The sequence below is a fragment of the Microcaecilia unicolor genome, chromosome 6 (genome assembly GCF_901765095.1).
Source record: "Microcaecilia unicolor chromosome 6, aMicUni1.1, whole genome shotgun sequence".
Taxonomy (NCBI): domain Eukaryota; kingdom Metazoa; phylum Chordata; class Amphibia; order Gymnophiona; family Siphonopidae; genus Microcaecilia; species Microcaecilia unicolor.
This window is the reverse complement of record NC_044036.1, coordinates 315,468,459-315,494,411: the sequence shown is the minus strand read 5'-3', so window position 1 is coordinate 315,494,411 and position 25,953 is coordinate 315,468,459. Positions and strand designations below refer to the sequence as shown.

The 25,953-nt window shown below is 45.2% G+C and overlaps 1 protein-coding gene across 1 annotated transcript in view; it reads right to left on the bottom strand.

Annotated features, from left to right (window-relative positions):
- EVPL (envoplakin) overlaps positions 1 to 21,796 on the bottom strand; it is a 90,407-nt gene extending 68,611 nt beyond the window's left edge. The window contains exon 1 of the mRNA XM_030208224.1: positions 21,588 to 21,796. Coding sequence (XP_030064084.1) covers positions 21,588 to 21,643 — 56 coding nt within the window. The 5' untranslated portion in view covers positions 21,644 to 21,796. The remainder of the gene's footprint in view (positions 1 to 21,587) is intronic.
- Positions 21,797 to 25,953: the final 4,157 nt, after the last annotated feature.

The following is a 25,953-nucleotide window of genomic DNA, read 5'->3' as shown; positions in this document are numbered from 1 at the left end:
TCATCCTTCTCGGTCTGGCTGGGGATTCAAAATGGCCGCCGAGAGTTGAACTCTCGCGAGGCCACTTCAACTCTCGGTGGCCATTTTGAATCTCCAGCCAGACCGAGGAGGATGCAGCAGGCAAGGGCAGGCAGCGCTCCGGGCAGGAAAGAGGGGGCTCTTTCCTGCCCCGAAGAGAAGACGCTACTAGACCACCAGGGCTAGACAGTAAGTGAGGGGGGGGGGTATGTGATGGGGGGGAGGGGACTATGTGACGGGGGGGGGGGAATAGGGGCGGAACCCGGACCTGAAGGGGGCGTGGCAGGGGCGGGGCATGAGGCGGGGCGGGGTAGGGGGCGTGACATGTGTCCTCTTTTTCAGAGGACACAAAATGGTAACCCTACCTACACTCCTCCCCGTGAACTCCGTTCGTTCGCTGGGTAAATGTCTCCTGTCGTCCCTCTTCTCCCCCACTGTTAACTCCCGGCTCCGTTCCTTCTATCTTGCTGCTCCCTGTGCCTGGAATAGACTCCCTGAGCCAGTACGTCAGGCTCAGTCTCTGGCTGTCTTCAAGTCTAGGCTACTGCTTTCGACTCCTAACCATGACTCTCTTACTCACCCTCACTTATCACCCCTACCACTGCAATTTCCCCACCCCTAGCTGTCTGTTCGTCTGTCCAATTTAGATTGTAAGCTCTGTTGAGCAGGGACTGTCTTTTCATGTTAATTTGTACAGCGCTGCGTAAGTCTAGTAGCGATATAGAAATGTTTAATAGTAGTAGTAGTAGTAATTAGTGGACTACTGAGGGGTCAGTGTAATAAGCCTGCATTAGAGCTATGCCCTGAGCTTCAGTTCAAAGATTATTCAAGCACATACTAGAAAAGGTTTTACTCCTGATACAGTAAACAATGACACGCAAATTACCGCAGCGTTAAAAAAAAAAGTGCACAGATAAAACTGTGCATGACGCTACAGTATCATGCCACAGTTTTCTCCATCAGGCGGAAGTTTTTCTCTTTTTTTTTTTCCTTTCAACTTTTCCGTCAGAGCATGAACCAATCCCTGCTAAGATAGCGGTGCTGGAGGCAGGAGTGGGTGGGCATTGCTCCTGCTTCCAGACCTAAAGATGGGTTGAGGAGCAGGGGCGTAGCTAGATGGCCAATTTTGGGTGGGCCAGAGCCCAAGGTGGGTGGCTGCCCCCCCAGTCCCCCTCCGGTTTGCTCCTCTCTCCACCCCTCCATGCCCACAAACCCCAAATATTAAATACTCGAGCTGGCGGGGATCCCCAAACCCTGCCAGCTGAAGATTTCCTCCTCCTCCTCAAGCAGCCAGCACTCTTCCGAACGGCAGCTGGCAGCACTTGCCTCAAACTGATGCGGCTGCCGGCAGGCCGTGCATACTCAGTGCTTTTGCATGTGCGAAAACGGAGCATGTGCAGAAGGGCCAGTCTGTGTCAGCTCAAGGCAAGTGCTCCTGGCTGACATTTGGAAGAGCACTGGCTGCCCAAAGAAAGAAAATTTTCAGCTGCCAAGGTTTGGGGATCCCCACCAGCCACAGCAAATGCCACAATTTTGGGTGGGCCTGAGTCCAAAATGGGCGGGCCCTGGCCCACCTGTACCTACGCCACTGTTGAGGAGGCATGGAAGGAGGGGGTTTTGGAGCCCACTTGAACCACCAGACCAGTGGCATAGCCATGGGTGTGTAGGGGCAGTGACGCAAAGCCCTGCCAGCTGAAGATGTCCTCTGCCCGAGCCCCTCCTCCCCCCCCCAGTGCCATCTGAACAGCTGGGAAGTCATCCATTAGCACTCCCCGTACATGCTCAGCTCATGCGGGTAATAATAATAGTGCAGGAAAATCCTGGTAAACTGCTGTGCCTCAGGATAGCACAGCTTTTCACACCGGCTCCTGCGTGAGTTTCACACATGTGATGCTGAGCAGGAATCTGCGGTAACTTCACTCTGAATAAAAGAGCTTCAGTGCTGCTTGTGGTACCTGAACTGGAAGTGTGTGTTGCCCCACCTGACAAGTTAGGGATATATTTACTAGTAGACAAGGATAAAGACCGGCAAGGGTCACACTTTTTTTGTTCCAAACACTAAATAGTAAATCAAACACTGTAGCCAGGAACAGATCCCTGCTGTTTAAGGTCTTGACGGCAGAACAAACTGCTGTGTTTTGAACTAGTCGTTGGCCTGAAGTGGTTTGCTTGGGCCTGGGACCCACACACAGTCATGATTCTCAGCAGGTCTGGCTCATGCTGAGAATCATGACTGTGTGTGGGTCCCAGGCCCAAGCAAACCACTTCAGGCCAATGACTAGTTCAAAACACAGCAGTTTATTCTGCCATCAAGACCAACGTGATGGGAACCAACGTGCCTAGGCAGGACTAATCAATGGATGTAGAACTGGTGCAAAGGAACTGAAGACCTCCTCTCACTGCACTTTGTGATCTGGAATTCTACACTTTGCATGTTCTGTGTAAGCCGCCAAGAACAGCAAACTATAGAGCATATAATTTATTGAATAAATTAAAATAAATAACTAAAACGCCTGGATTCAGTCACCCTTTTGCTTGTCGAAGTGCATTGGCTGCCCATTCCATATCGTATCTGGTTTAACGTTCTCCTTCTCGTCCATAAGACTTTCCAGTTAGGTAGTCCATCCTACATGAGTACGAAGATGTGGAATGAACTACCAACTCACCTGAAAACGACCCACGAATTAAACAAACTTCCGCAAAGCTTTGAAAACCTCTCTCTTTAACAAAGCCTACCACGAGAACCCTTAACTACTTGAACACAACCTTTACACTCCTTTACTCAGAATGTCTCACTATACAGCTGCATAACCAGATCCTCTTGTCTTCTTTTATCTCTCTGCTACAACAATTGTATTTCTTCCCTGTTATGGCACTGCCATAACAGACCTTTGTAAGCCACATTGAGCCTGCAAATAGGTGGGGAAATGTGGGACACAAGTGCAATAAATAAATAAATAAATAAAATAAATATCGCTCCTCTGATCGTTCCCTACACTCTGTCTCGTGTACTGCGAGCCCTTGATTCCAATCATCTGGTGCTGTCCTCTCCTAAACAGGCCTGTTATGAAACTACCCGACATTCTGCCTTTTTTTCCTTGGCTCCTAGTCATCGGAATAGTCTACCCGCTGATATTAGTTCCGAATCATCACTAATCAAATTTAAGACAAAAATTTAAACACATTACTTCCAAACTGCAGCGACCCTGTACTGATGCCCCCCCTTTTTTCCCTCCCCTATTCTTTTCCTGATCCCTCCCTTATGTTTTCTTTCCTAATATTTTATTGGGGTTCCATTTCATATGACTTACATATTGTTAACCGCTTTGACCTTCTTTTAGAAAAGGCAGTATATTAAGTTTTATAAATAACCATAAATAAAAATTGGCTGCATGTACTGAGCAGCCCCACTGGCTAACTGCCTGGGATTTCCACATAGTTGTTCTTCAATTCAATTTATCCCGTTTTCCTTCTCGCAGTGGCATAGCCACAGGTGGGCCCACTCACTTAGGACTCAGGCCCACCTAACAGCAGTACTCATTTAGTGGTAGCTGGTGGGGATCCCAAGCTCTGCCAGTTCAAGACCTCCCCCTGATGGTGCTGAAAACATTGCTCTCCACTTCAGCAGTCTGAGCTTCCTAAGCTGGCACCTGCGCATGCTCAGTTTTCGGCGCATGCCTGCTGCAGGCTGCCAAGGTACAGAGCAGTGTTTTTCCGCCAGCTGAGATATATTTTTAAGTTGCTGGGGTAGAACACTTGGTGCCCACCCACTTCTTGTCTAGGCCCATCCAAACTCTGCTGTCTAGCTACGCCCCTGCCTTCTCGGCCTCATTCTCCTTGTCTATGTATATCTTAGAACAGTTCCTGTTGTGTAGAGGCTGACTGAATTTCAGTTATGGTGCTGAAGCCAGCCCAAAATCCATTTTCTGCCCCGTTTCAGTTTTGGCCAAAAGGCTACTTTTTAATTTACCTCCATGGTTTCAGTTTTGGCTGAAACTAACCGTGTGTTTTCGGTGGAAGCTGAAAATTTGTGCTTTGAACCGTTGTCTCCCTCCCTCCCTCCCTCCCTCCCCTCTGAACGAGGGTGCCTCCCCCTCTTGACCCGTAGGCCCCTCCAGGTCTATCTTACAATCAGGGCAGGAGCGAACCTCAGTCTCTCCTACCCATGCCAGCTCTGCTCTCAAAATGGCTGCCGTGAACTCTAGGGTGCTTTTTTAAATTCTGGATTGTGGATATGGCAGTGTAGACCAGTGTCTGGGCTCCTTTGCCCTATTTTAGAAAAAAAAATAATTTATATCACTGCTTGTCCTTTATCAGTTTTATAACAAAATTGCAAACTTCCCAATGCTACTTTCTCTTGTTATTTGTGCAAAGTTTGAGTAAGCATAAAAAAGCTGGTAATGATGATTTTTTATTTTTACACGTTCTCACAAAGCTTCTGTCTCAGAGAATATGTAACTACATCAGCATTGACTTAGGAACCTAAACGTGTCAGACTTGTTGAGAAGTCTGTTAAAATGGCTCTCCCGGTTGTCAGCCTGTACTGGCAGTTCCGGGGACTGGAGGGTAATAATCTCCTACGGGTTTCGCAGAGGGCTGTGGAGTGCAAATCCCAGAGGGCCTCATTAGTTCACATTCACAGAACCAAACTTTAGTTTTCGGTTTTGACTGAAAACGTCAGCTGTGGTGGAAAGTTTCAGTTTCAGTCGGCCTCTCCTCTTGCGCGGGGCTCCCTCCATCATGTTCATGCAAAGGGCAAGGGATAAGCAGAGCAGAGGAAAGTGCAAAGACTTCATAAGCAGGAAAGAAAAAGAAGAGGGGCAAAAGGGACTGGTTCTTTTGGTTTCACAGAAAGATATTTTGCTCTTATTGATGGGGGGGGGGGGGGGGGTCTTCAAAACAGCACCTCAGACTAACTTTTTTTTTTTTTTTACTTTGAAAGATATCTGTTCGATAGGTGAAAGCACAGTAACAGGTGCAGCAAAATGGCATCAATACAAGCCCTTCGAACAAATGCAGTGATGACTACAAATTGATAAAACATCCTTAGGAGCTTAGTCGAGATCGGGTGGCAGAGCCAGTGGTGGGAGGCGGGGCTGGTGGTTGGGAGGCGGGGATAGTGCTGGGCAGACTTATACGGTCTGTGCCAGAGCCGGTGGTGGGCGGCGGGGATAGTGCTGGGCAGACTTATACGGTCTGTGCCAGAGCCGGTGGTGGGAGGCGAGACTGGTGGTTGGGAGGTGGGGATAGTGCTGGGCAGACTTATACGGTCTGTGCCAGAGCCGGTGGTGGGAGGCGGGGCTGGTGGTTGGGAGGCGGGGATAGTGCTGGGCAGACTTATACGGTCTGTGCCCTGAAGAGCACAGGTACAAAGCAAAGTAGGGTATACACAAAAAGTAGCACATATGAGTTATCTTGTTGGGTAAACTGGATGTCCCCGTGCAGGTCTTTTTCTGCCGTCATCTACTATGTTACAATAACAGCAAATTCTACCTGTGCAAAGAAGCCAGTGGACCACCCTAGTCACCGACTGCAAAAAGATAATCTACAAAGAAAGACACAATAAAGTAGAGGCCACAATGAACTGGAATATCTGCCAAGAGTATCAGTTGCCCATAACCACAAACTGGTGGGACCACAACATCAAAACCATGATAGAAAATGAACAAGCCCAAATTCTCCAGGATGTCAGAATAAAGACTGGCAAACGCTTGCCATGCAATACACCTGATATCACTGTGGTTAAAAAGAAACAGGTGTGTATCAAGGGTGTGGCAATACTAGGAGACCAGCTATGCTGAAGACAAAACAGTTGGAGAACAGAAGATTGAACAACTCAGTCCAAATCATAAGAACATAAGAAATAGCCACACTGGGTCAGACCAATGGTCCATCTAGCCCAGTATCTTGCTTCCAACAGAGGTCAATCTGGGTCAGAAGCACCTGGCATAAAACCCAATTAGTAGCAACATTCCATGATACCAATCCCGGGGCAAGCAGTGGTTTCCCCCATGGCCATCTCAAAAACAGACTATGGCCTACTCTTCCAGGAACTTGTACAAACCTTTTTTAAACCTAGATACTTTGACCTCTGTTAGTACATCCTCCGGCAGTGAGTTCCAGAGCTTAACTATTCTTTGAGTGAAAAAATATTGCCTTCTATTTTCATGTAATTTCATTGAGTGTCGCTTGTTCTTTGTACTTTTTGAAAGAGTGAAAAATCAATTCATTTCTACCCGTTCTACACCACTCAGGATTTTATAGACCTCAAACATATCCCTCCCTCCCCCACCCTTCAGCTGTTTCTTTTCCAAGCTGAAGAGCACTAGCCTTTCCTCATACAGGAGGAGTTCCATCCCCTTTATCATTTTGGTCGCTTCTCCTGCAGTAATTGATGCCCACAGAGCAATATCTAAACAAGACCTGGAACAACATCTGAAAACACTGGGTATTGACAAAATCACCGGGCCAACTACAGAAGGCTGCACTGCTTGGAACTGCCCAATCTTGCGCCAATATCTCTGAATATCCCAGGTTCTTGGAAGGGCCCAATATTTATATTGCCAAGCCCAGCCAAAAGCAGGCTGTGCAAAATCCTGAAAGTAGTAATAATACTGCTAATAATAACTCGGCTGCGGCCCAAGGGCTCATCTGAGTCGTGACATAATTGCCAGGACTAGGGGGCATGCGATGAAGCTACAATGTAGTAAAATTTAAAACGAATTGGAGAAAAGTTTTCTTCACTCAACGTGTAATTAAACTCTGGAATTCGTTGCCAGAGAATGTGGTAAAGGCGGTTAGCTTAGCGGAGTTTTAAAAAGGTTTGGACGGCTTCCTAAAGGAAAAGTCCATAGACCATTATTAAATGGACTTGGGGACAATCCACTATTTCTGGGATAAGCAGTATAAAATGTTTTGTACATTTTTGGGATCTTGCCGGGTATTTGTGACCTGGATTGGCCACTGCTGGAAACAGGATGCTGGGCTCGATGGACCTTTGGTCTTTCCCAGTATGGCAATACTTATGTACTTATGTAAGACATTCCCCCAAAGAGAATAGCGTTAGATTTGTAGTTCAAGTGCCCTAAAATCTGTGTAAACTGCAAATCCTAATGCCCTTTAGTAAACATAGTCCTAAGTGCTACAAATATTACACATGCCGTTGGCACGAAAATGTAGGCGCCATGTTTTAGAATAAAAGCCCTCACATACTTTATGAGGACATTATGCTCTGCTCAATCACACTTACTTGCGATATCATCATTCAAATATATTCGATTCATCATTCTATATTCAGTATAATTGGTCCATCTCTTTAGAACAATCTCCTTTCTTATCTCAAACAGGAAACCTCCTTTATTAAAAGGGATCTGACAGCTTATCTTTTCCAAAAAGCTTATGAAGTGTAACACATCCCTTTTGGTAACCTGGCACAGAGCACAGAGGGGAAAGGATTTGGTACTCGGTTCTCGTAACCTCTACTTCTGTGCAATGTAACCATGACACATGACTCCTTCCTACCTTATTTTATTCTTTTAATTTCCTTCTTTTTATATGTGTAACTCGTTATTTGAATTGTAAAACGGTGAGACACTATGCAAATTCAGCTGTATATCAAGAATAAACAAACTTGAACTTTTTTTGAACATTTTCCACAGTCTAGGCATAACACATCATAATTTTAGAAGGGACCACTAACAACTGCTCTGAATACGTTTTGAAAGAATGTGCAGCGAGAAAATCTCAGTGCTTCCAAAATGACTCAAGACAGTTCATGAGAATGTCAGACATCAAAGGGAAAAAGTAGACTCCCTTCACAGACATTGAAAAGCCCAGGCCCAATTCCCCCACCCACTCACATGAAAATCCTGCTCTAAACACCGGAGTTTCTTAAAGTCTGTTTTTAGAAGAGTTTTGCTATTGAGTTACACCCTATCCAACTCCTTCAAGTCCTGTCAAGTGAACTAGGCAGCACTGTCACTGTAAATAGTTCAGCACCGCCCCGACATTCCTGTTACCATTGCTCACATCTTGGGAGAGGGAACCATTAGACACAGCCACTCTGACAGGTCAGAACATTTATAGCAGTTTCTGTGTAACTCTATAGCTAGCGGGGCGGAAGGAAAGAACACCATAAACCCACCTCACCTTTCCTACCTCATTCATTCATGGGCACCAATTCTGTGAGTACAGTAGATAGCTTAAGTATCCCAGGACTGATCATATTCCTTCGCTGTGTATAGGGTGAGGTAATCTGTGTTGTGTTTAGAACCTACAACCCCTTTGAAAACCTGGCTCCTATCAATGTTTACTGCATTTTAGGCCACAAGGACTGACAATAACGTTACATCAACTGGCCACTACATTTCTGGTGGCAAGCAAGATAAATGTGGCTGCACCATGGAGGAGTCTGGTGGCTCCACCAACGATAAAAGTGATACATAAAATGGATTACCTGTACCAGATGTCGAAATTGACAGCGATTCGTAATGGACAAATAACTCAATTCTTTAAATTATGGGACAAACATAAAACGTGGAGGTCACAAGCTGGGGTAGAGCTTGATGCTCCTCAGTTAATGGTGCCTCGGCTGTGACGGCAATGGACAATGAGAGATATGTACTCCAGAAAATAAGAGATCTAACTAATATATGATCAGGATAACTGTATTATAACACAGAAAAGGTGGGATGCAATTGGAAGAAGTTGGGGGGGGGGGAGGAGGGTAAAGTGGGGGGGGGGGGGGTGCAAGATGAATAGGTTATCAGACATGTTGAACGTTAGGATTGATAATTGTAATATGTTAAAAAATGGTTCTTTGATAATGTATTGTCATGATCTAACGCATGTATAAATAAAGATTTGAAATGAAAAAAAAAAAGAAAACCTGGCTCCTATGAGCTCATTTAGTAAGAAAAATCTCAATTCTGAGTCTTCAAGGCTGCCATGTATATGTGTGTGTCTGTTTTATGATTTCTAGGTTGTAATTGATCAGTAGCAGAAATACCGTCCCCTGACAATGTTTGTCCTACTGGAAAGATCAACTCCTGCTGTCTGCTTGGCTGCTCCTACTTTCTGGGGCAAACCTGAGGGATCAGGCATCCAACTAGGCGAGTACAGCATGACTGAAATTTGATGGACTTTGTGGATTTGCTTCGGATTTCTTTAGCAGCAGATTTTGGGAGAAATGCAAACAAATTTCAAAAGAAATCTGAAACCAACTTGAAAATTTTGCTTCATATTTCTGGAAAAATCTAAAGTAATTCCTAAATCTAACAAAAATCTTGTGTTAATTCAGCAGACAATATGGGCTGACTGTTCATTTATTTGCCGTCATCTACTATCTTACTCTGTCATCTTTCCATTATTGGTACAACTTCCAGTGTCTCTTTTTTCACAATTTTTTTTCCTTTTCCAAGGTTCCCTTCTAGGTTGCTGTCTTACATAGTAATTTAATAAACGAAGTCAGAAAAAGAGGGGTAGTGGATTTGATGTACTGCCTTTCTGTGGTACAACCAAAGCAGTTACATTTTTATTATAGACAAGTATTTTCTCTACCCTAGTAGGCTCACAGTCTAAGTTTTTGTACCTGGGGCAATAGAAAGGTGACTTGACCAGGATCACATGGAGCCACGGTGGGAACTGAACCCAGTTCCCCGTCTTCTTAGCCCACTGCAGTAACCAATAGGCTACTTCTAAGGGACTTGCCTAGGATCACAAGACGCCACAGTGGGAATTGTTCTCCGGGTTCTCAGTCCACTGCTCCTCTACTCTGACCAAACTGACCTACCCAGTCTGCCCAGCTGTGATTTCCCCTTTTCAGGAAATGAGTCTAGAAATTTTTCATTCTCAGTGCAACACTAGCTCCCCATCCTCTATACCTTACTTGGACTTTCAACCCCTTTCCTAGCACGTTCACAGTCTTTTAATGTACTGGCCTCTGCCACCTCCACTGGTAGGTCATTTCAGGCCCCGCCATCTTCTATCATTCTTATTAGGCCAGCACTAAATCCAACACCAGGCCCCCTTCAGTGTCTTATTTCCTAGTTTTCTAATACTCTCTGCAGCTATCAAAACTAGTGCTGTTATTTTCCAAAATATCCAGCCTCTCCATACTCAATTGCTCAAAATATCCAGCCTCTCCATGGTCACTGGCATTTATGTTTCAATGGTCACTCAAGACAGGTTTTCCCCCTGCCTCTTGGAAGCCTGATATAGCCACACCACTGCTATTTGGGTCATAACCACTGTTCTTTCCAGTTTACCATACTAACATTTCCATGGTACCACTAGGTCATACTTCCATTCTACTGACGGTTTAATTACAAGCCTAGTGGAGCAAAAAAAAAAAAAAAAAAAAAAAAAAGAAATGCTGGCCTCACGGGTATACAGCAACAAAAAAGAAGAAAAAGTGAGGCACCTAAACATGCAACTGCAAACAATATAAAATGTAGAAATTTGTTTTGTAATAAATGGTCTCAAATCCACTTATTGAGAGGACTCAACACAGCCATGTTTCGGCATCTATGCCTGCATCGGGTGTCTTTCAACCTTATGAAAACATGAAAATTATATAAACATACATTAAACATAAAAATGAACTCATGAAAACATATTATTATGGATCATAAAAAAAATCAACATCATAAAACATGCATATGACCTCAAACAAAAGGCAAATTGTAAGTATACAAATACATAAAAATTGCTAAACATGAAGGATACAAATATGTGTGTATAACACATTGGTTATAATGATAATACAATTATATGAATCAAAAAAATCCTTCACGTGAAAAAGTGAAAAACAAATATTGCATAATACAGGCAGAAGTAAAACATAACATACGCGTTTTTTTAATAATTGCCCTTATCCGATACGCTTCATATAGTAAAAACCAAGGGAAACATGAATTTCTTCTAGTAAATGGTTATACCTTTAAAATGAACTGAGGTTGTAAATGGTGCAGGTGTAAATTGAAGTTACTAAGCTCAGAATGTACAAATCAGGAACTCTATGAATAACAATGACAGGTAGGTGAATACTGAATGAATGAATGACAGACTAAGGGCCCTGTTTACTAAGCCACGCTAGAGGTGCATTAGTGTTTTTAGCGCACACTAAACATAATGTTCCTATGGGCATCTACACGGTTAGAATGTGCTAATTTTTAGTACGCGCTAAAACCACTAGTGCTCCTTAGTAAACAGGACCGAAGTGAAAATGAATAGTGACCCCGACAGCTGGTCTTGATGGGGCCATTTAAACGTGGGGCGGGCCCGGCGAGCGTGGGCCTCGAGGCGGAAGGAAGTCGGAGGGAAGGGGGCGGAGCACAGGTACACGGGAACTGAGTGGAGGCATGCTGGCTCGGGATTGGGGGGTTTGTAAAAGGCAGAGGACAGCGGATGCTTATTGGAGGAAAGGGAAGGGGGGGAGGAGCAAGAAGAGAGTGTGAGGCAAGACGTGGTGATGTAGGGAAGGCACTCCAGAGAACCGCGGAGGTGTTTGCCCACCCTCCCATGGGGGCGGGGGGTGGGAGGAATGGATTGTTTTGTTTGTGTTTCAGGTGAAAGGCAAGGGCAGTCGCAGCGGCAAAAAGAACACAGCAAACCCGAGCTACAGGAGGCCTGGCTCGGGGGGGGGGGGGGGGGCCGAACCAGAGCTTGAAAAGCGGGTTGGGCGACCCGGGAGACGTGTGGAGGTCCACATGGCGAAGGATTCTTGCTGCCAAGGCGGAGCCTGGATGATGGCCGTTTTGCTGACTTGGCGAACGGTAGAAAAGGGGGGGGGGCACAGTTGGCATTAAACTTGGACATATGTAGCTCGGGACAAAGTGTTGGTTGTTTAAGTACATTGGAGTTGAATTGTTTAATAAAGTAAGCTGCGGCCTATGTTACACCATAATGGTTATCAAGAGAGTTATTACAGGGGACTTTGGGAAGGGGGGTGGGGGTGGGTTGATGGGGTCAAGCGGGTCCCGGCTCCATGGTTTACAACATAGAACTGCTAAAAAGAACGATAATTAAAATAGTTGCACAAATGTTAACCAGTAACTACATGGTTGCTCTGTAAATACCAGCCCCATGTGCACACATGATATGACAACAAGAGACTATCCTCCAAACAAACAGAATAGGGATGCAAACAAATAATAATGTGAGGAAAAAGGTGACTCAGTTATCTAAGCTCCGGCATACCCAACGTCTAAAGCTTGCTAGGAAAGCAAGAACTCCGAGCAATTTTATTTATTGCTCTAACATCTGATGCCTAGATACATCCTCAAGTTCACCGTTTCTGTATGTGCACAATAGTGAAGTTAATTAAACCATCCCAAAATCAAGAAAAATGTCCCCAAAGAGAAAAGACTCCAAATACGATTGCAAAAACACAACAGTATTCAATGATGGTAAGTCCAAATTACTTATCCCTCTTGTCTCCAGCGCCATTTTGAAATTGCTTGCCTTCATTGCATTAACTCTTGCTACCGGGGTTCCTGAAGAAGATGACGAAACGGAGCTCTGTAGAACCATGGGTTGGAGAGTTTTGGCTTCTAATCTTTGAATTTTAAGATAAGTAATGACTTTTGTAAATTACAATTACGGATAACTGGACACTTATTATGCCAAGGTTCACTGCTTGGATGAAGCTGTGATGCTGTATGAGCATACTATACAAACTGTGTAAGTGAGATTCTTGAACCCTGTTGCATGAAGTTATACTTTTTTTTCTTCAGGACAGCATGGCTGCCTGTAAATTTGAACATTCAATTATGAGTCATTTGAGATGGAAAACATTTCAACTGGGATTCACTGGGGGATGGAACGTTTATATATATATATTTTTTTTTTTTTGATCCATTGTTCTTATTATGAGCATCTGAGCCACTATGAATAACATATTATTCTTGTCTACCTGTATTGGGTATTGTTGTTGCTGGGGTTTACAATCCTTCTTCTACTGATTTACTCCCCATAGTTGAGAATCTTGACTTTGCCCCAGGTATGATGTCAGAGGTGTTTAGGCGATGGGCGGTAGGGGGCATTAGTCTGCTAGCTCACAACCTACAAGGGGAGGGTGCTATGGTACCTTTTTTAATACTCTGTTGCAAAACACCCAGGTCCGTCAAATGGATTTTTGGTGCATACATACAGATTTCCCACTATGTGCAGTCATTATGGCAGATTAGGGAATCAAACTTAGTGATTTCTTTGAACAAGCAGAACCTCGTAGGTTGCCTTATGTAAAAGCGAGACGGACAATTTGTTGTGCGTTGCCTGCTAAACAAAGTAGGACATCAGCACTAGCTCTCTCTGTGTCCTGTCCTTCTGTGTCTCTTCTTCTGAGCTCTCTGGATCCTGCCTCCTGTCTTCTCCTGTCTGTTGTCTCTCTCATCTCAGCTCCTTCTCTTATGTAAGCTGCTTCTGCTCTCCTTTATATTGTTCCTAAACCCCTCTAGCCCCCCTTTCTCACCAGATGGTAAAGAATAGATTGATTACCCTGTCTTGAACTAATTATCTCTATACATTTACTCAAAAATATCAGTTACATAGGTTTGAGATATTTCCTAAACTGACCTATGACCTGGGGCCTCTCAAACTAGACAATGTGGCACCTATCTCCTGCATTTTATTATTATTAAATTCTCAGATTCCCAGTCATAGCTTAAAATACTAACCGGACTCTGGCATTCATTAAGGGGCCAATCTTACTTAATGGCACACAGACATGGTTTGTTATTACTTTCAGGAGACCAGTCCTACACTTAGCTAATCAATCAAGGAGAAAACTTGACTTTTCCTGACCTCTTTCACCTATTAGCTTCATACACAGAACTAGCTAGGACTGTGGATAATTCAAACCAGATGATGACCTCTTAAACTGCAGACAAATCTCACTTGAAAAGTCAGACAAAGATGTAACACTGAATTGAAAAGATATTCTACATAGAAATAGAACTTATTAATTAAATAGAATAAAACATATTTTAAAATAAGCAGAAATCAGAATTCCTTATAAGACAAAATCTAAATCATCTAGAATTATTTAAACCTACACTATCTCCTTCTAAACAGCGTTCAGTCTAATCCTTTAAAACAGCTTGCTTGCTGATCCCCTCGAGATTGTCCAGCTGCCTCAAAAACACATGAGGAGATAGGTTGTAACTAGAATGCAGAATTAAATCTGGGTTTGACATCTTAGATGTCAGTAGAGCCCTATGTTCAATTCCTGGTGCGGACCAAAGTGCAGTTTTGTAGAGATTTATTTCCATTACCTAGGGCATAGTATTCTCAAGTCCAAGTGGGTCATGCTGGATGTATCTCTTTGCCTATGTGTTTCAAATGCAAGATAGTGGAGGGCACATTTTCTCATGCTCTTTGGTCTTGGTCCTACATTCAAATCTTTTGGGTTACTATCATGGGATATTTAAGCAGCATTCTTGCAAACCTGCGATGGCCATTCCTAGGGGGGTATTGTTTGGGAAGCTGAACAGGTGTGGAATTTTGGGCAGGGGAGGGAAGTCTTTAGTCCTTAAGGCTTGAGTGGTGGGGAAGAAGTGTATCTTATAACATTGGACACAGGAACATCCACGCGCCTTTTGGTCTTGGAGGGGAGCCTTTCATAATTTGATGCTTTTAAAGGCCTGAGATGTGGCTTTTACCTCAAACCAAAGGAAAAAAGGTTTTTTTTATGATTTGGGAGGTGTACATTCAAACTTTGTCTCCAAGGGCCTGAAGTATGGTACGGTTTTGATAAGGTTGACCTATATATCTTTGCCATATTTTTTAGGGGGGTGGGGATTAGGAGATCTAATCAGGGACAGAGGAATTTGGGAGATTCAGGGGGTGGTTAGACGCAGGGGGTAATTAATTTAGATGGTTTGGGGAATATGTAGAGGAGGGGGGTACTTTGAATTTGCGAGAGGCTATAAGAGCACAGGCCTCTGGCACAACTGTTCTACGCATTTGATGCAGGGTTGGGGGAGTTATTACAGAATAGTGTTTGATGCTGGGATCTGTGCCCAATTTTGGGCATAAGGGTTTACACCCAACTAAAACCTGGTGGAAATTTGCACTCCTAAATTAGGTGTAGCTCTCCTTTATTCAGTAAAACTGTGCACAAAATTCCAGGAATGCCTCTGATATGCCTGTGACCCTCCCATGGCGGTGCCCCCTTTTCACATCCCAGCTCCTAAAGATGGTGCACGCAAATTTATATTAAAGCCAACTAGCGCAGATAACTGATTATTAGTGCCCAATTAGCGCTATGTGGCTCATTTATCAATTAAATTGCGTGTGCAATTTTGAGGACCCTATATAGAATTAGGGACACAAATTAAAATTGCATACATTACTACTACTACTATAAATCATTTCTATAGCGCTACCAGTCGTACGCAGCGCTTCACAATTGAACATGAAGAAAAGACAGTCCCTCCTCAAAAGAGCTTACAATCTAAATCAGGACAGACTGACAGGACCAACAAGGATAAGGGTAGGACAGACAGAAGGACACATAGGGAAAGGGACTATTGAAGAGAGGAAGACAAGATAAAGGTTACGAGCAAGTGACAAGTTAGGAGTCAAAAGCAGCATCAAACAGGTAGGTCTTTAGTCCGGATTTGAAGGCGGCCAGGGATGGAGCTACATAGGGTAGATCACCAAATAAGAACATTAGTAATGCCACACTGGGAAAAGACCAAAGGCCCATCCAGCACAGCATCCTGTCCCCAACAGCGGCCAATCCAGGTCAAGGGCACCTGGCAGCTTCCCAAACGTACAAACATTCTATACATGTTATTCCCGAAATTGTGGATTTTTCCAAGTCCATTTAGTAACGGTCTATGGACTTATCCTTTAGGAAACCGGCCAGACGTGGGCATAATGGAAGTCATTCAGAACTTTAATGCACAAATACAACCAGAGCCCAGCATGGCCACGTTTTGCTTGTTGTGAAGGGAAGAGTTGCATGGGGTTAATAAGAGACATTTTTGCTCCCTTCATTACTGGATTCTTATTGCAGTTCTATTTTTATTTACATGGTGGCTACTGTATCCAATTGCAGTTTGTTGTATAAGTTGCAATAAAAAGATTTACACATAAAGACAGCACCCCAGGGTTGAAGTGTTTGTCTTTGCGCTGACAAAAGTTTTCCAAATATTGACATTAAATTACTATTTAAATAAGAAACCTTGCAAAGTATTCTCCTGCTCGTACTATTTAAACTTATTTAATAAGACATAAGCTTCATTTTTCACTCTGTTTTTTCCTCTGAAGAATAGCTAAATTTAAATGGAAACTTAAATATGAAGATGCTCCAGAAATCCTTTTCTACATTTCATGGGATTCTACCAGTAAGACTCTCGCATTCACTGCATAAAGAAAGACATTTCGCTGTAACTGTACCCAACCCAAAATCATAATGACCCTTCCTGAATGGATTTCAGACCTAATTATTGAGTTAACCAGCAGGCTCGGTTTATGGTTCCTTCTTTTGCAAATGGGGTTTGCACCTAAAGCCGGTTGACCGAAAAGGTGGTTCTATCCCTGGCCTTGCCCACTGAGGGCTCAATTCTATAAACGGTGCCCAAATTTGGGAACTGTTAAAAATTGACACTAAGCGCATTGGTGGAGTCTGGTGTTTCAGGGCCGCCGAAAGGGGGTGGGCAGAGGGGACAAAATTCCCTGGGCCCGGGCCTCCAAGGGGGGCCTGGCGCCGGGGTCTCTCTTCTTCTCCTGCTCCCAGGCCGCTGGCGCTGCAGGCTCCGATCTCACCTGCCTGCCCTCGGCTCCATCAGTGGCCCCCTTCTGTCTGCCACCAGGCCCCCTGCATTTGGAAAAGGGAGAATCTCTAGTTGGCAGTGTAGCGCCTCACGTCTGTTTGAGAGCGGCGGATCGCCTCGGGCCTTCCCTCACTGTGTCCCACCCTCGTCTGATGTAACTTCCTGTTTCTGCGAGGGCGGGACACAGTGAGGGAATGCCCGAAGGGAGCCGATAAGCCGGTTTCACATGGAGGTGAGGCGCTGCCGATTTGAATGCAGGGGGCCCGGTGGCGGACGGAGGGGGGCTGTCGATGGGGCTGGGCGGGTGGAGACTGGGGACTGCGGCGCCGGCGGCCTGAGAGCAGGAGAGGGAGGCGACAGTGGTAGCAATAGGGGGGGCAGCGGCGGCAGGGGCCCCGGGGGCAGCCTTGCCCCAGACACGGCTCAGTCTCTCGGCGGCCCTGTGGTGTTTATGTCACTATTTTGGTGGGGGTTATCAGAGCACAGGCCCTCCACTGTGTTTTGGACTGTTATTGCACATATTTGATACTCAATTGATCCGTTTCGTATGTTTGTATTACTAAAACCCTAATAAAAATATTGAACATAAAGGAGGAGATTCTATATATGGTGCCTTAAAAAAAAATCAGAGCTGAAATCAGTGCTGACTAAGCATATTCTATAACTGGCACTTAGATTTAGGCATCAATTACAGAATATGCTTAGTTAATATTTCAGCGCCGATCTCTATGCGCATCCATTTATGCCAACAAAAACGTGGTGTAAATCTCAGCGTATAGGTGTAGGTGCATTAGGCCATATTTTATAACTAGGCACCTAAAGTTTGGAACACCCATGAAATGCCCATTTCCCCGCCCATAACCACGCCCTTTTTTTGCCTCCACATGTTAGAAGTTCAGCGCACATCGCTAAAGAATACGCTTAGCGAGTTGTGTACCTAAATTCTAATCAGTGCCAATTAGTGCTCATAATTGCTTGTTAAGTGCCGTTATCAGTGCTCATAAGCTTGCTAAGCCAATTAAGTTATGCGCAGTGTTATAGAATCATAGAATCTGCGCCGATTTTGGCACCTCAATCTAAGTGCACTATATAGCATCCGGGGGAGGGGGGGGGGGGGAGGGGAACATGGCAACTCAGTTGGGCACCATTTACAGAATAGTGTTTGGTGCTGCACCCAGTTTCGGGCATAAGCAATTTACACCCAACTAAAACCTGGTGGAAGTCCGCACTCCTAAGTTAGGCGTGGATCTCCCTTATTCAGTAAAACTGTGTACAAATTTCAGGAGTGCCCCTGATCCGCCCATGCCCCCTCCCATGGCGGCACCCCATTTTTGGATCCCAGCACCGAAAGATGGTGCACGCAAATTTACATTAATGCCAATTAGCGCCGATAACTTATTAGTGCCCAATTAGCGCTACTTGGCTCATTTATCAATTAAATTGTGTGTGCAATTTTGAGCAGCACATATAGAATTAGGGACATGAATTAAAAACGCATACATAGGGTAGATCACCAAATAGAAGACGTGGGCAACTGGAAGTCAAATTCAGAATTTTAATGCACAAATACAGCCAGATCCCAACGTGGCCACATTTCGCTTGTAAGGCTGCGTCAGTGGCAGTTAGAGGGGAATGAGATCACACTTGCTTCCCTCCAGTAAAGCAAATTTGCAAAATTGCCAGTAGGTTGTGTTCCTAGTCTAGGAGCTATTTTGCAAATTTGCTTTACTAGAAGGAAACTAGCTTCCCCTGATGCAGCCATACGGGCGAAACGTTGCTACAATCAGGCTATGGTTGTATTTGTACATTAAAGTTCTTAATTTGACTTCCATTATGACTACAGGACGTCAGACTCACAGAAACAGAAGCCTGCCCTTGCAGATCAGCAACTCAGCCGCACTGGAGAAGAAGACTTTGGCTGGCGGAGGTTGGGGACCCAAAGGTTCCCAACGGCGGCGGCGGGGGGAAGAGGGGGTCGAAACGGTTGGCGCTGTGGGGGGGGTCAAAGGTGGCGGTGGCGGGGAGGTCAAAAATGTTGGGGGGGGAGGTCGGCGGCGCTGGGGGGGGGGCTAAAATGTGCCCCCTCACCTCGGGCTCTGGACCCCACTCCCACCGAAGTCTGGCTACGCCCCTGCTCAGCACGCCCCACAGTACGACATTTTTTGCTGCAGTAAGCACATGCTAGTACTTATCATAGCTATGTAAAAGAGCCAGAAAGTTAGGGACATAAATCCACAAAATATTTGGCCCTACAGATCCATGCAAACAATGGGGCACAACCAGGACTGTATCAATGTGTTCTGTTGACTAGGACCTAATTCTAATCTTCAAAGGAAGAAATGAAATGTGCAGATTGTAAAGACCAAGGAGTAGCACCTTAGGAAGGATGCGAAAAGCCACAGAACTTAAGACTCCTGTGCATATCTATAATCCAGTCATCAGGAACATGGTGAATCAATCGCACACGCTCTCATAGTCTCCCCAAACCCCATTCCACGTCATTCTAGGACATGGAGCTTCTCTTTCTTAGCAGGAGAATCAGGATCTCAAATATCTCAAAACGGAAATGTTTTAAATGAAATAAACAAATAGAGCGAGCCAACTGACTTCTCCTTTTTCTTATGTCTAACTCCAGCGGCTGGAAACAAGACCACCAAGAGCTGAGTTGGACACCCAAAATGGTAAAAAAAATGTTCATTTCTCTTTATATGCCCAGCATTCTGCCCCTCACAGCACTGGACACAAACGTCTGTTGGATATTCCTGACCTATCTTTGAGAGAATTAAATGTGGACAATGCTATGCGGTAGCAAGAGAGAGAGGGTCCAAAAATACATGAACCAAGACAGCAAAAAAAAAAAAAAAAAGCACAAAAGGGCCTCCAAGACTAGAACAAATGGTACAACCTTTAATGAAACAGACCCGACATGCAGTGGCGTACCAAGGGGGTGGCGGTGGGGACGGTCCGCCCCAGGTGCACGCCGCTGGGGGGGGGGGGGGGGTGCCGCGCGCCTGTTGGCTCCGAGTCTGCTCATTCCCTCCCTGCTGTTCCTTCTGCGCGGAACAGGTTACTTCCTGTTCTGGGGCAGAGGGAGCAGCAGGGAGGGAACGAGCAGACTCGGAGCTAACAGTCGCGCGGCACCCCCCCAGCAGGTAAAAATGCACCCGGGGGGGGTCACGCTGCACCCGGGGGGGGGGTGTAGTTTCACCAGGGGGGGGCTGCACTGCACCCGGGGGGGGGGGGCGCATCGGCGATCCGCCCCGGGTGTCAGCCAGGCTAGGAACGCCACTGCTGACACGGGCTGTGTTTCGGCACAGAATGGCGCCTGTCTCAGGGGTCAAACCAGTATTTTCTTTGATAGAAAATAAAATTCCAAATGGTCGTTCTAATAACAAGTCAGAGTAGGCAGCAGATTGTACCAGACGCATCCAAGAGCAATAATGACTTCCCAACATTTGGGGATTTCTTTTTTATCAAAGAGAATACTGGTTTGACCCCTGAGGCAGGCGCCATTCTGTGCCGAAACACGGCCTGTGTCGGGTCTGTTTCATTAAACAATGTTATGCAGAAACATAATGGCAGATAAATATCATACAGCACATCCAGTTAGCTCATCAACACCAACTATGAAAATAGGTGGACTAGAAGGGTGATAAATTAAATAAATAACTGCTAAGCTCCACAATCCCTTCCTCTCACTCAGAGATCCTATGTGCTTATCTCATGCTTTACTGTCCTTGTCTCCACCACCTCCATTAGGGAGGTTATTCCAAGCGTCCACAAACCTTTTCACATTTTTCTCTATCGCAATGTATTCCCCAACCCCTTCCCACCGCTGTTAGTGAGCTACAATACTCCCAACTGCTCATTTCTTCAGATCCATCACTATTCACGGAAGATGGATTTCTGCAACATTAGTATAAGCTACCTGTGTGGAACTAGCTAGCAGGAAGGCTGAGAATGACCCCTTAAAAGGTCACTTTCATAAGCTATTTACTTGTGCATGAGGTGTTGTTTTTTTTTTTTAATTACCCACCCACATGGAGTGGAAGCATTTCTCGGGGAAGGGTTAGGGTGCGGGAACATGAGAAAGCATGGAGGTTCTGCACTTTCAAACTCTGGACAATGCTCTGAAAGGAAAAAGCAGGTGCAAAGGCTCCCCGGGTTCATTTTCCCACAAGCAATTTTGAAAGGGGGAGCGCATATATTCTTTACTTTTGTAACTACCTGGAAATATCTAGAAAGAGCAGAGCACAGGGCAGCAAACAAAAATTCTAGGAATCGGCAATTTGGGGAAAAACAATTCATTCAGTCTTTGGATAATCCTTGGATGCTCCACCTTCCCTTATACATGGTCTTTATTCCTGTGCTGTGTGACTCCTGCGCTTTACACGGAGTGGGGGACTGAGGCGGCACCCAGAGGTGACAGGTATTGGTAAAAACTTAAGGTGCACTTATACTGGGCTTGAACGAGATTTGTGTCTATTCTGTTATGAAAGGACTATGCTACGGAAACCCTTGAGGGGTGAGGAACTCATGGGAGGTATAAAGCAGCTCTTAATGACAGCCCACTGCATTTAAATCTGGTCCGATTCCCAAAACCCATCCCTCTTGCTCTGTTCTGCGTAATTCTTGGGCCACTTTTGATCTTGCTCCGTTGCCGATGCATTATTTGGATAACATAATCATCAGAAACCTTTTTTTTTTTCTCTTTAATGTGACACATCAGAGTTCTCTCAAGATAATAAAAACACAGAAGTAAGTGCAATAGAATGGATAGGGACTTACTTGCTCTGCTTGGCCTTGGTCGGCGATTTGGACGGGGACTTGTTAATTTTGAACATCTTGCCAGATGTCTGTGGTCTTCACCTCCCAGGTCCCCGTAAAGCCTTCAGAATTAGTGTGTGGCCTTGACTTTCTGCTCCCTTCTGTTGAGATGAAATGACAGCGCTGGCTCGGGAGGTTGGTGTTATGTAGGAAAGGGCAGTTTCTGGGTGGCTCCTCCCAAAAATTACAGGTGATCAGAAATTAAGGGATGGCACCTGGCTGGAAAAAAAAAAATCAACTTGACAAACCCGTTCTGAAAAGAGAGCTTTGGAAGACAGACAGGGCGACCCCACCCTGCTGCAGAGAATTTGGTTGGACACATTTTCTCTCTCACATTCTCTCTCTATGCTTTCTGCCACACGGTCCGATGCAGACTTTATGCACATATCACACTTTGGAAAAGTGTCCTCATGAATTCTGGCAAAAGAAATACAAGCACAAAGAAAATATATAAGGAACTGGGTGAGCGAGACAGAAGTCACCCTACTTGCTTTCTCTGCCCTGATTTCTGTAACCTGTTGTAAAGGTGTGTCAACACTGTGCAGTGAAACTACAGCTAGGACCCAAAATACTTTTAGAAATGACGTCACTGAGCCCCTCCCAGGTCAGGCACTGGGATATTGTCGATACTAAGGACCTGAGATTACTGAAGGCTGCGTTCTCAACACAGAAACAGAAAAGGACCACAAGGTTCATCCAATCACCTTTTATCACCATAGTCTCTCTATGCCCACTTACTATCAAATGGGGAAGCACAACTCTAGCCCCCCAAATCCGTAACCAACCTCATTTTCAGGACCAGTTCTATAAACACCACCTACACCTGGTGAATTTGCTTATTTTGGTTTCTTTGAATACCAGAGTTGCTTGCAGCCCCCCAAGCACTGGCATTCCGAGGCCCAGCTTTTTAAAATCTGGGATTGGAGAGCTGATCACCACTCCAGGAGGTTCTTAGATTTGTAGGTTATCCCCAATGAATATGGAAATGAAACCTACGGTAAACCATAAAGCAAACTTGTGTCATACCAGCAGTAGGTTAAGAGCCCTGGAGAAACCCAGCACAGGACCTCGATGAAGGATCAGATCAATTTCTGCTTTATGGTTTCTTTAATAGGTTCAATTTGGGTATAAAACTGTGCATTTTGGTAGCAGTGACACAAGCAAGATCAGGTTAAGAACTTCTGGGATTCAGATATTACTTGTATTCAGGTCTTTTCATGAATATTGATAGAAGCTATACAGTACCTAACTGCAAAATCCTAGAACCTCTCACTGTAAATCCCCCCATCACGGTACCTTCTGGATCAGACCCTGTAATCTCTTTGCACCACAACACTGCAGGTCTGGGAATCCCAATAACGATATATAACAGATCCCGTAACATTTGACTTTGCAAGACTGCTAAGGATTCTGGAACTCCAACACAGCCCTAGCATGACAGCATATTAGATTTTATAATTCCTCACCCTACAGTGCTCTGGACCATGGCATCCCCTATCATGCAGTGCTCAGCTCAGCGCAATCCCTTGCTCCCATCCTCCTTCTATGTCTCTGCAGATCCTGGATTCGCTCTACATGTGCTGCCGAGCAGCAGCGGAATTTCTCAGCCCATAGTTCTGCATATGCCGGATTGCTCTAGTTCATGAAAAATCTGGTAAGAATTAGAAGCATTTCTGCCAGGGATTGTTCATTGTGGGCTAGTTCAGGGTGTGGCAGCATCAGCCAGCGAAGGAGAGAATAAGTGAAAAATCAGAGAGGACAAGATCTGCAAATATGGCTAAAACAAAATCTTAGTAACAGGGCATCTTATGAAACAGCAATAAAGAAAAAAAGAGAACCTGGCAGGGTAGCCCAGAAATGATAAATTAATCTCTTAAACAGAAATGGGGGGAAAGCATGTGCTAAAATCTGAGCACCCTTTTTCCCCTGCTAGAGGGAGTTCAGTTTTCCCTGCTCCCAAGTCCCAAGCCACAATGTTAGCTTGCTTTGGCTCAGAGCCTCAGTGCCATGGAGGACGTGGCATCCCTCCTCCCTCCCCCCCCCCACCCCATATTTCTATTATCAGCCTAATACTAGCAGTAGTGCAGGGCTGGATTTAAGATGATGGCACCCAAAGGCAAGACCTGACAGCACGTCACTGAGGGGAGAGGGGAGGGCCAGGGTGCCAGAGCAGGGGCGTAGCCAGACAACAGATTTTGGGTGGGCCTAGGCAAGAAGTGGGTGGGCATCAAGTTCTCCCCTTCACCCAGCACCAAAAAAAATCTCAGCTGGTGGGAAAACGCTTCTTTCCACCTTAGTAGTCTGCAGCAGGCGTGCGCTGAAAACTGAGCATGCGCAGGTGCCAGTATCGTGGAGAATAGCGTTTTCATTACCAGCTGGCGGAACTTGGGATTCCCACCAGCTACCACTAAATGTGTGCTACTGTTGGGTGGGCCTGAACCTTAATTGGGTGGGCCCTGGCCCACCCAGGCCCACCTGTGGCTATGCACTGTGCCAGAGATTCCAAAGACTGGAGCACCAGAAAAGGAGCAGAGGAAGATCCCAGTGCTACCCTTTTATTTTATGCTAGTCATTTCTTACATTTGTAGCTTGCCTAACCAATAATCTAGGTAGGTAGCAATATTTACCTATGTAATAAAACAACAATAAATACATATAATTTGACAAGGCAAAAATAACACAAACATATAGCAATTGCGATTCTGTCATTGCCTAAACGCTAACTATGTAAATTATCTAATCTTTAGATAAGTGTCAAAATGCAAAGCCCCAAATGCTGGCAAAGGCCTATCTAAACAAATGAGCCTTAAGTTGTTCATGAAAAGCTCCAACAATAGGGATTTGTCTTATATCAGTTACCGCATTCAGTTCAAGCTTCTGCTACTAACCTACAAATGCACTCGATCTGCAGCCCCTCCTTACCTCTCAACCCTCATCTCCCTTTACGTTCCTACCCGTAACCTCCGCTCTCAAGACAAATCCCTCCTTTCAGTAACATAGTAACATAGTAGATGACGGCAGAAAAAGACCTGCACGGTCCATCCAGTCTGCCCAACAAGATAACTCATATTTGCTGCTTTTTGTGTATACCCTACTTTGATTTGTACCTGTGCTCTTCAGGGCACAGACCATATAAGTCTGCCCAGCACTATCCCCGCCTCCCAACCACCAGCCCCTCCTCCCAACCACCGGCTCTGGCACAGACCGTACAAGTCTGTCCAGCACTATCCCTGCCTCCCAACCACCAGTCCCGCTGCCCACCACTGGCTCTGGCACAGACCGTATAAGTCTGCCCAGCACTATCCCCGCCTCCCAACCACCAGCCCCGCCTCCCGATCTTGACTAAGCTCCTGAGGATCCATTCCTTCGGCACAGGATTCCTTTATGCTTATCCCACGCATGTTTGAATTCCGTTATCGTTTTCATTTCCACCACCTCCCGCGGGAGGGCATTCCAAGCATCCACTACTCTCTCCGTGAAAAAATACTTCCTGACATTTTTCTTGAGTCTGCCCCCCTTCAATCTCATTTCATGTCCTCTCGTTCTACCACCTTCCAATCTCCGGAAAAGGTTCATTACCCTTCTCCACCACCGCCAACTCCAGGCTCCGCACTTTCTGCCTCGCCTCACCCCACGCATGGAACAAACTCCCCGAGCCCATACGCCAGGCCCCCTCCCTGCCAATCTTCAAATCTCTGCTTAAAGCCCACCTCTTCAATGTCGCCTTCGACACCTAACCTCTACACCTCTACCCAGGAAATCTAGAGTGCCCCAACTTGACATTTCGTTCTTTAGATTGTAAGCTCCTTTGAGCAGGGACCATCCTTCCTTGTTTATTTTGTACAGCGCTGCGCAACCCTAGTAGCGCTCTAGAAATGTTAAGTAGTAGTAGTTATATCTAATGGTAGCACATTCCATAACACCAAAAATTGTGGGCCGGATTCTTCCAATCATGTTATACCTAAAAGACCTTTCTCAGCAAAGTGTAAGGCTCATGGTGGGCGGTACATTTTCAATAAGGTTGCAGAAACCAAAAGATATCTTGTGACTAAAAAGCCTGCACTAATATTGTATTCATTTATTAAAATAACTTCATTCCGCTCATTGTTTTTTAATTGCATTTATAGCCCACCTACCACCTAAGCGGGTAACAGTTAAACATATATGAACAGAACAACATTAAATACTGAATCCCAGTTCTTAATTCCAATGTCATATCAAGCATAGGCCTTAATATACCTGTCCAGCTTCACCGGTTGATCTTAATCTATCCAACAAAATCTTAACGTGCACTGTATCAAATGCAGTAGAGATGTCAGACGTGACC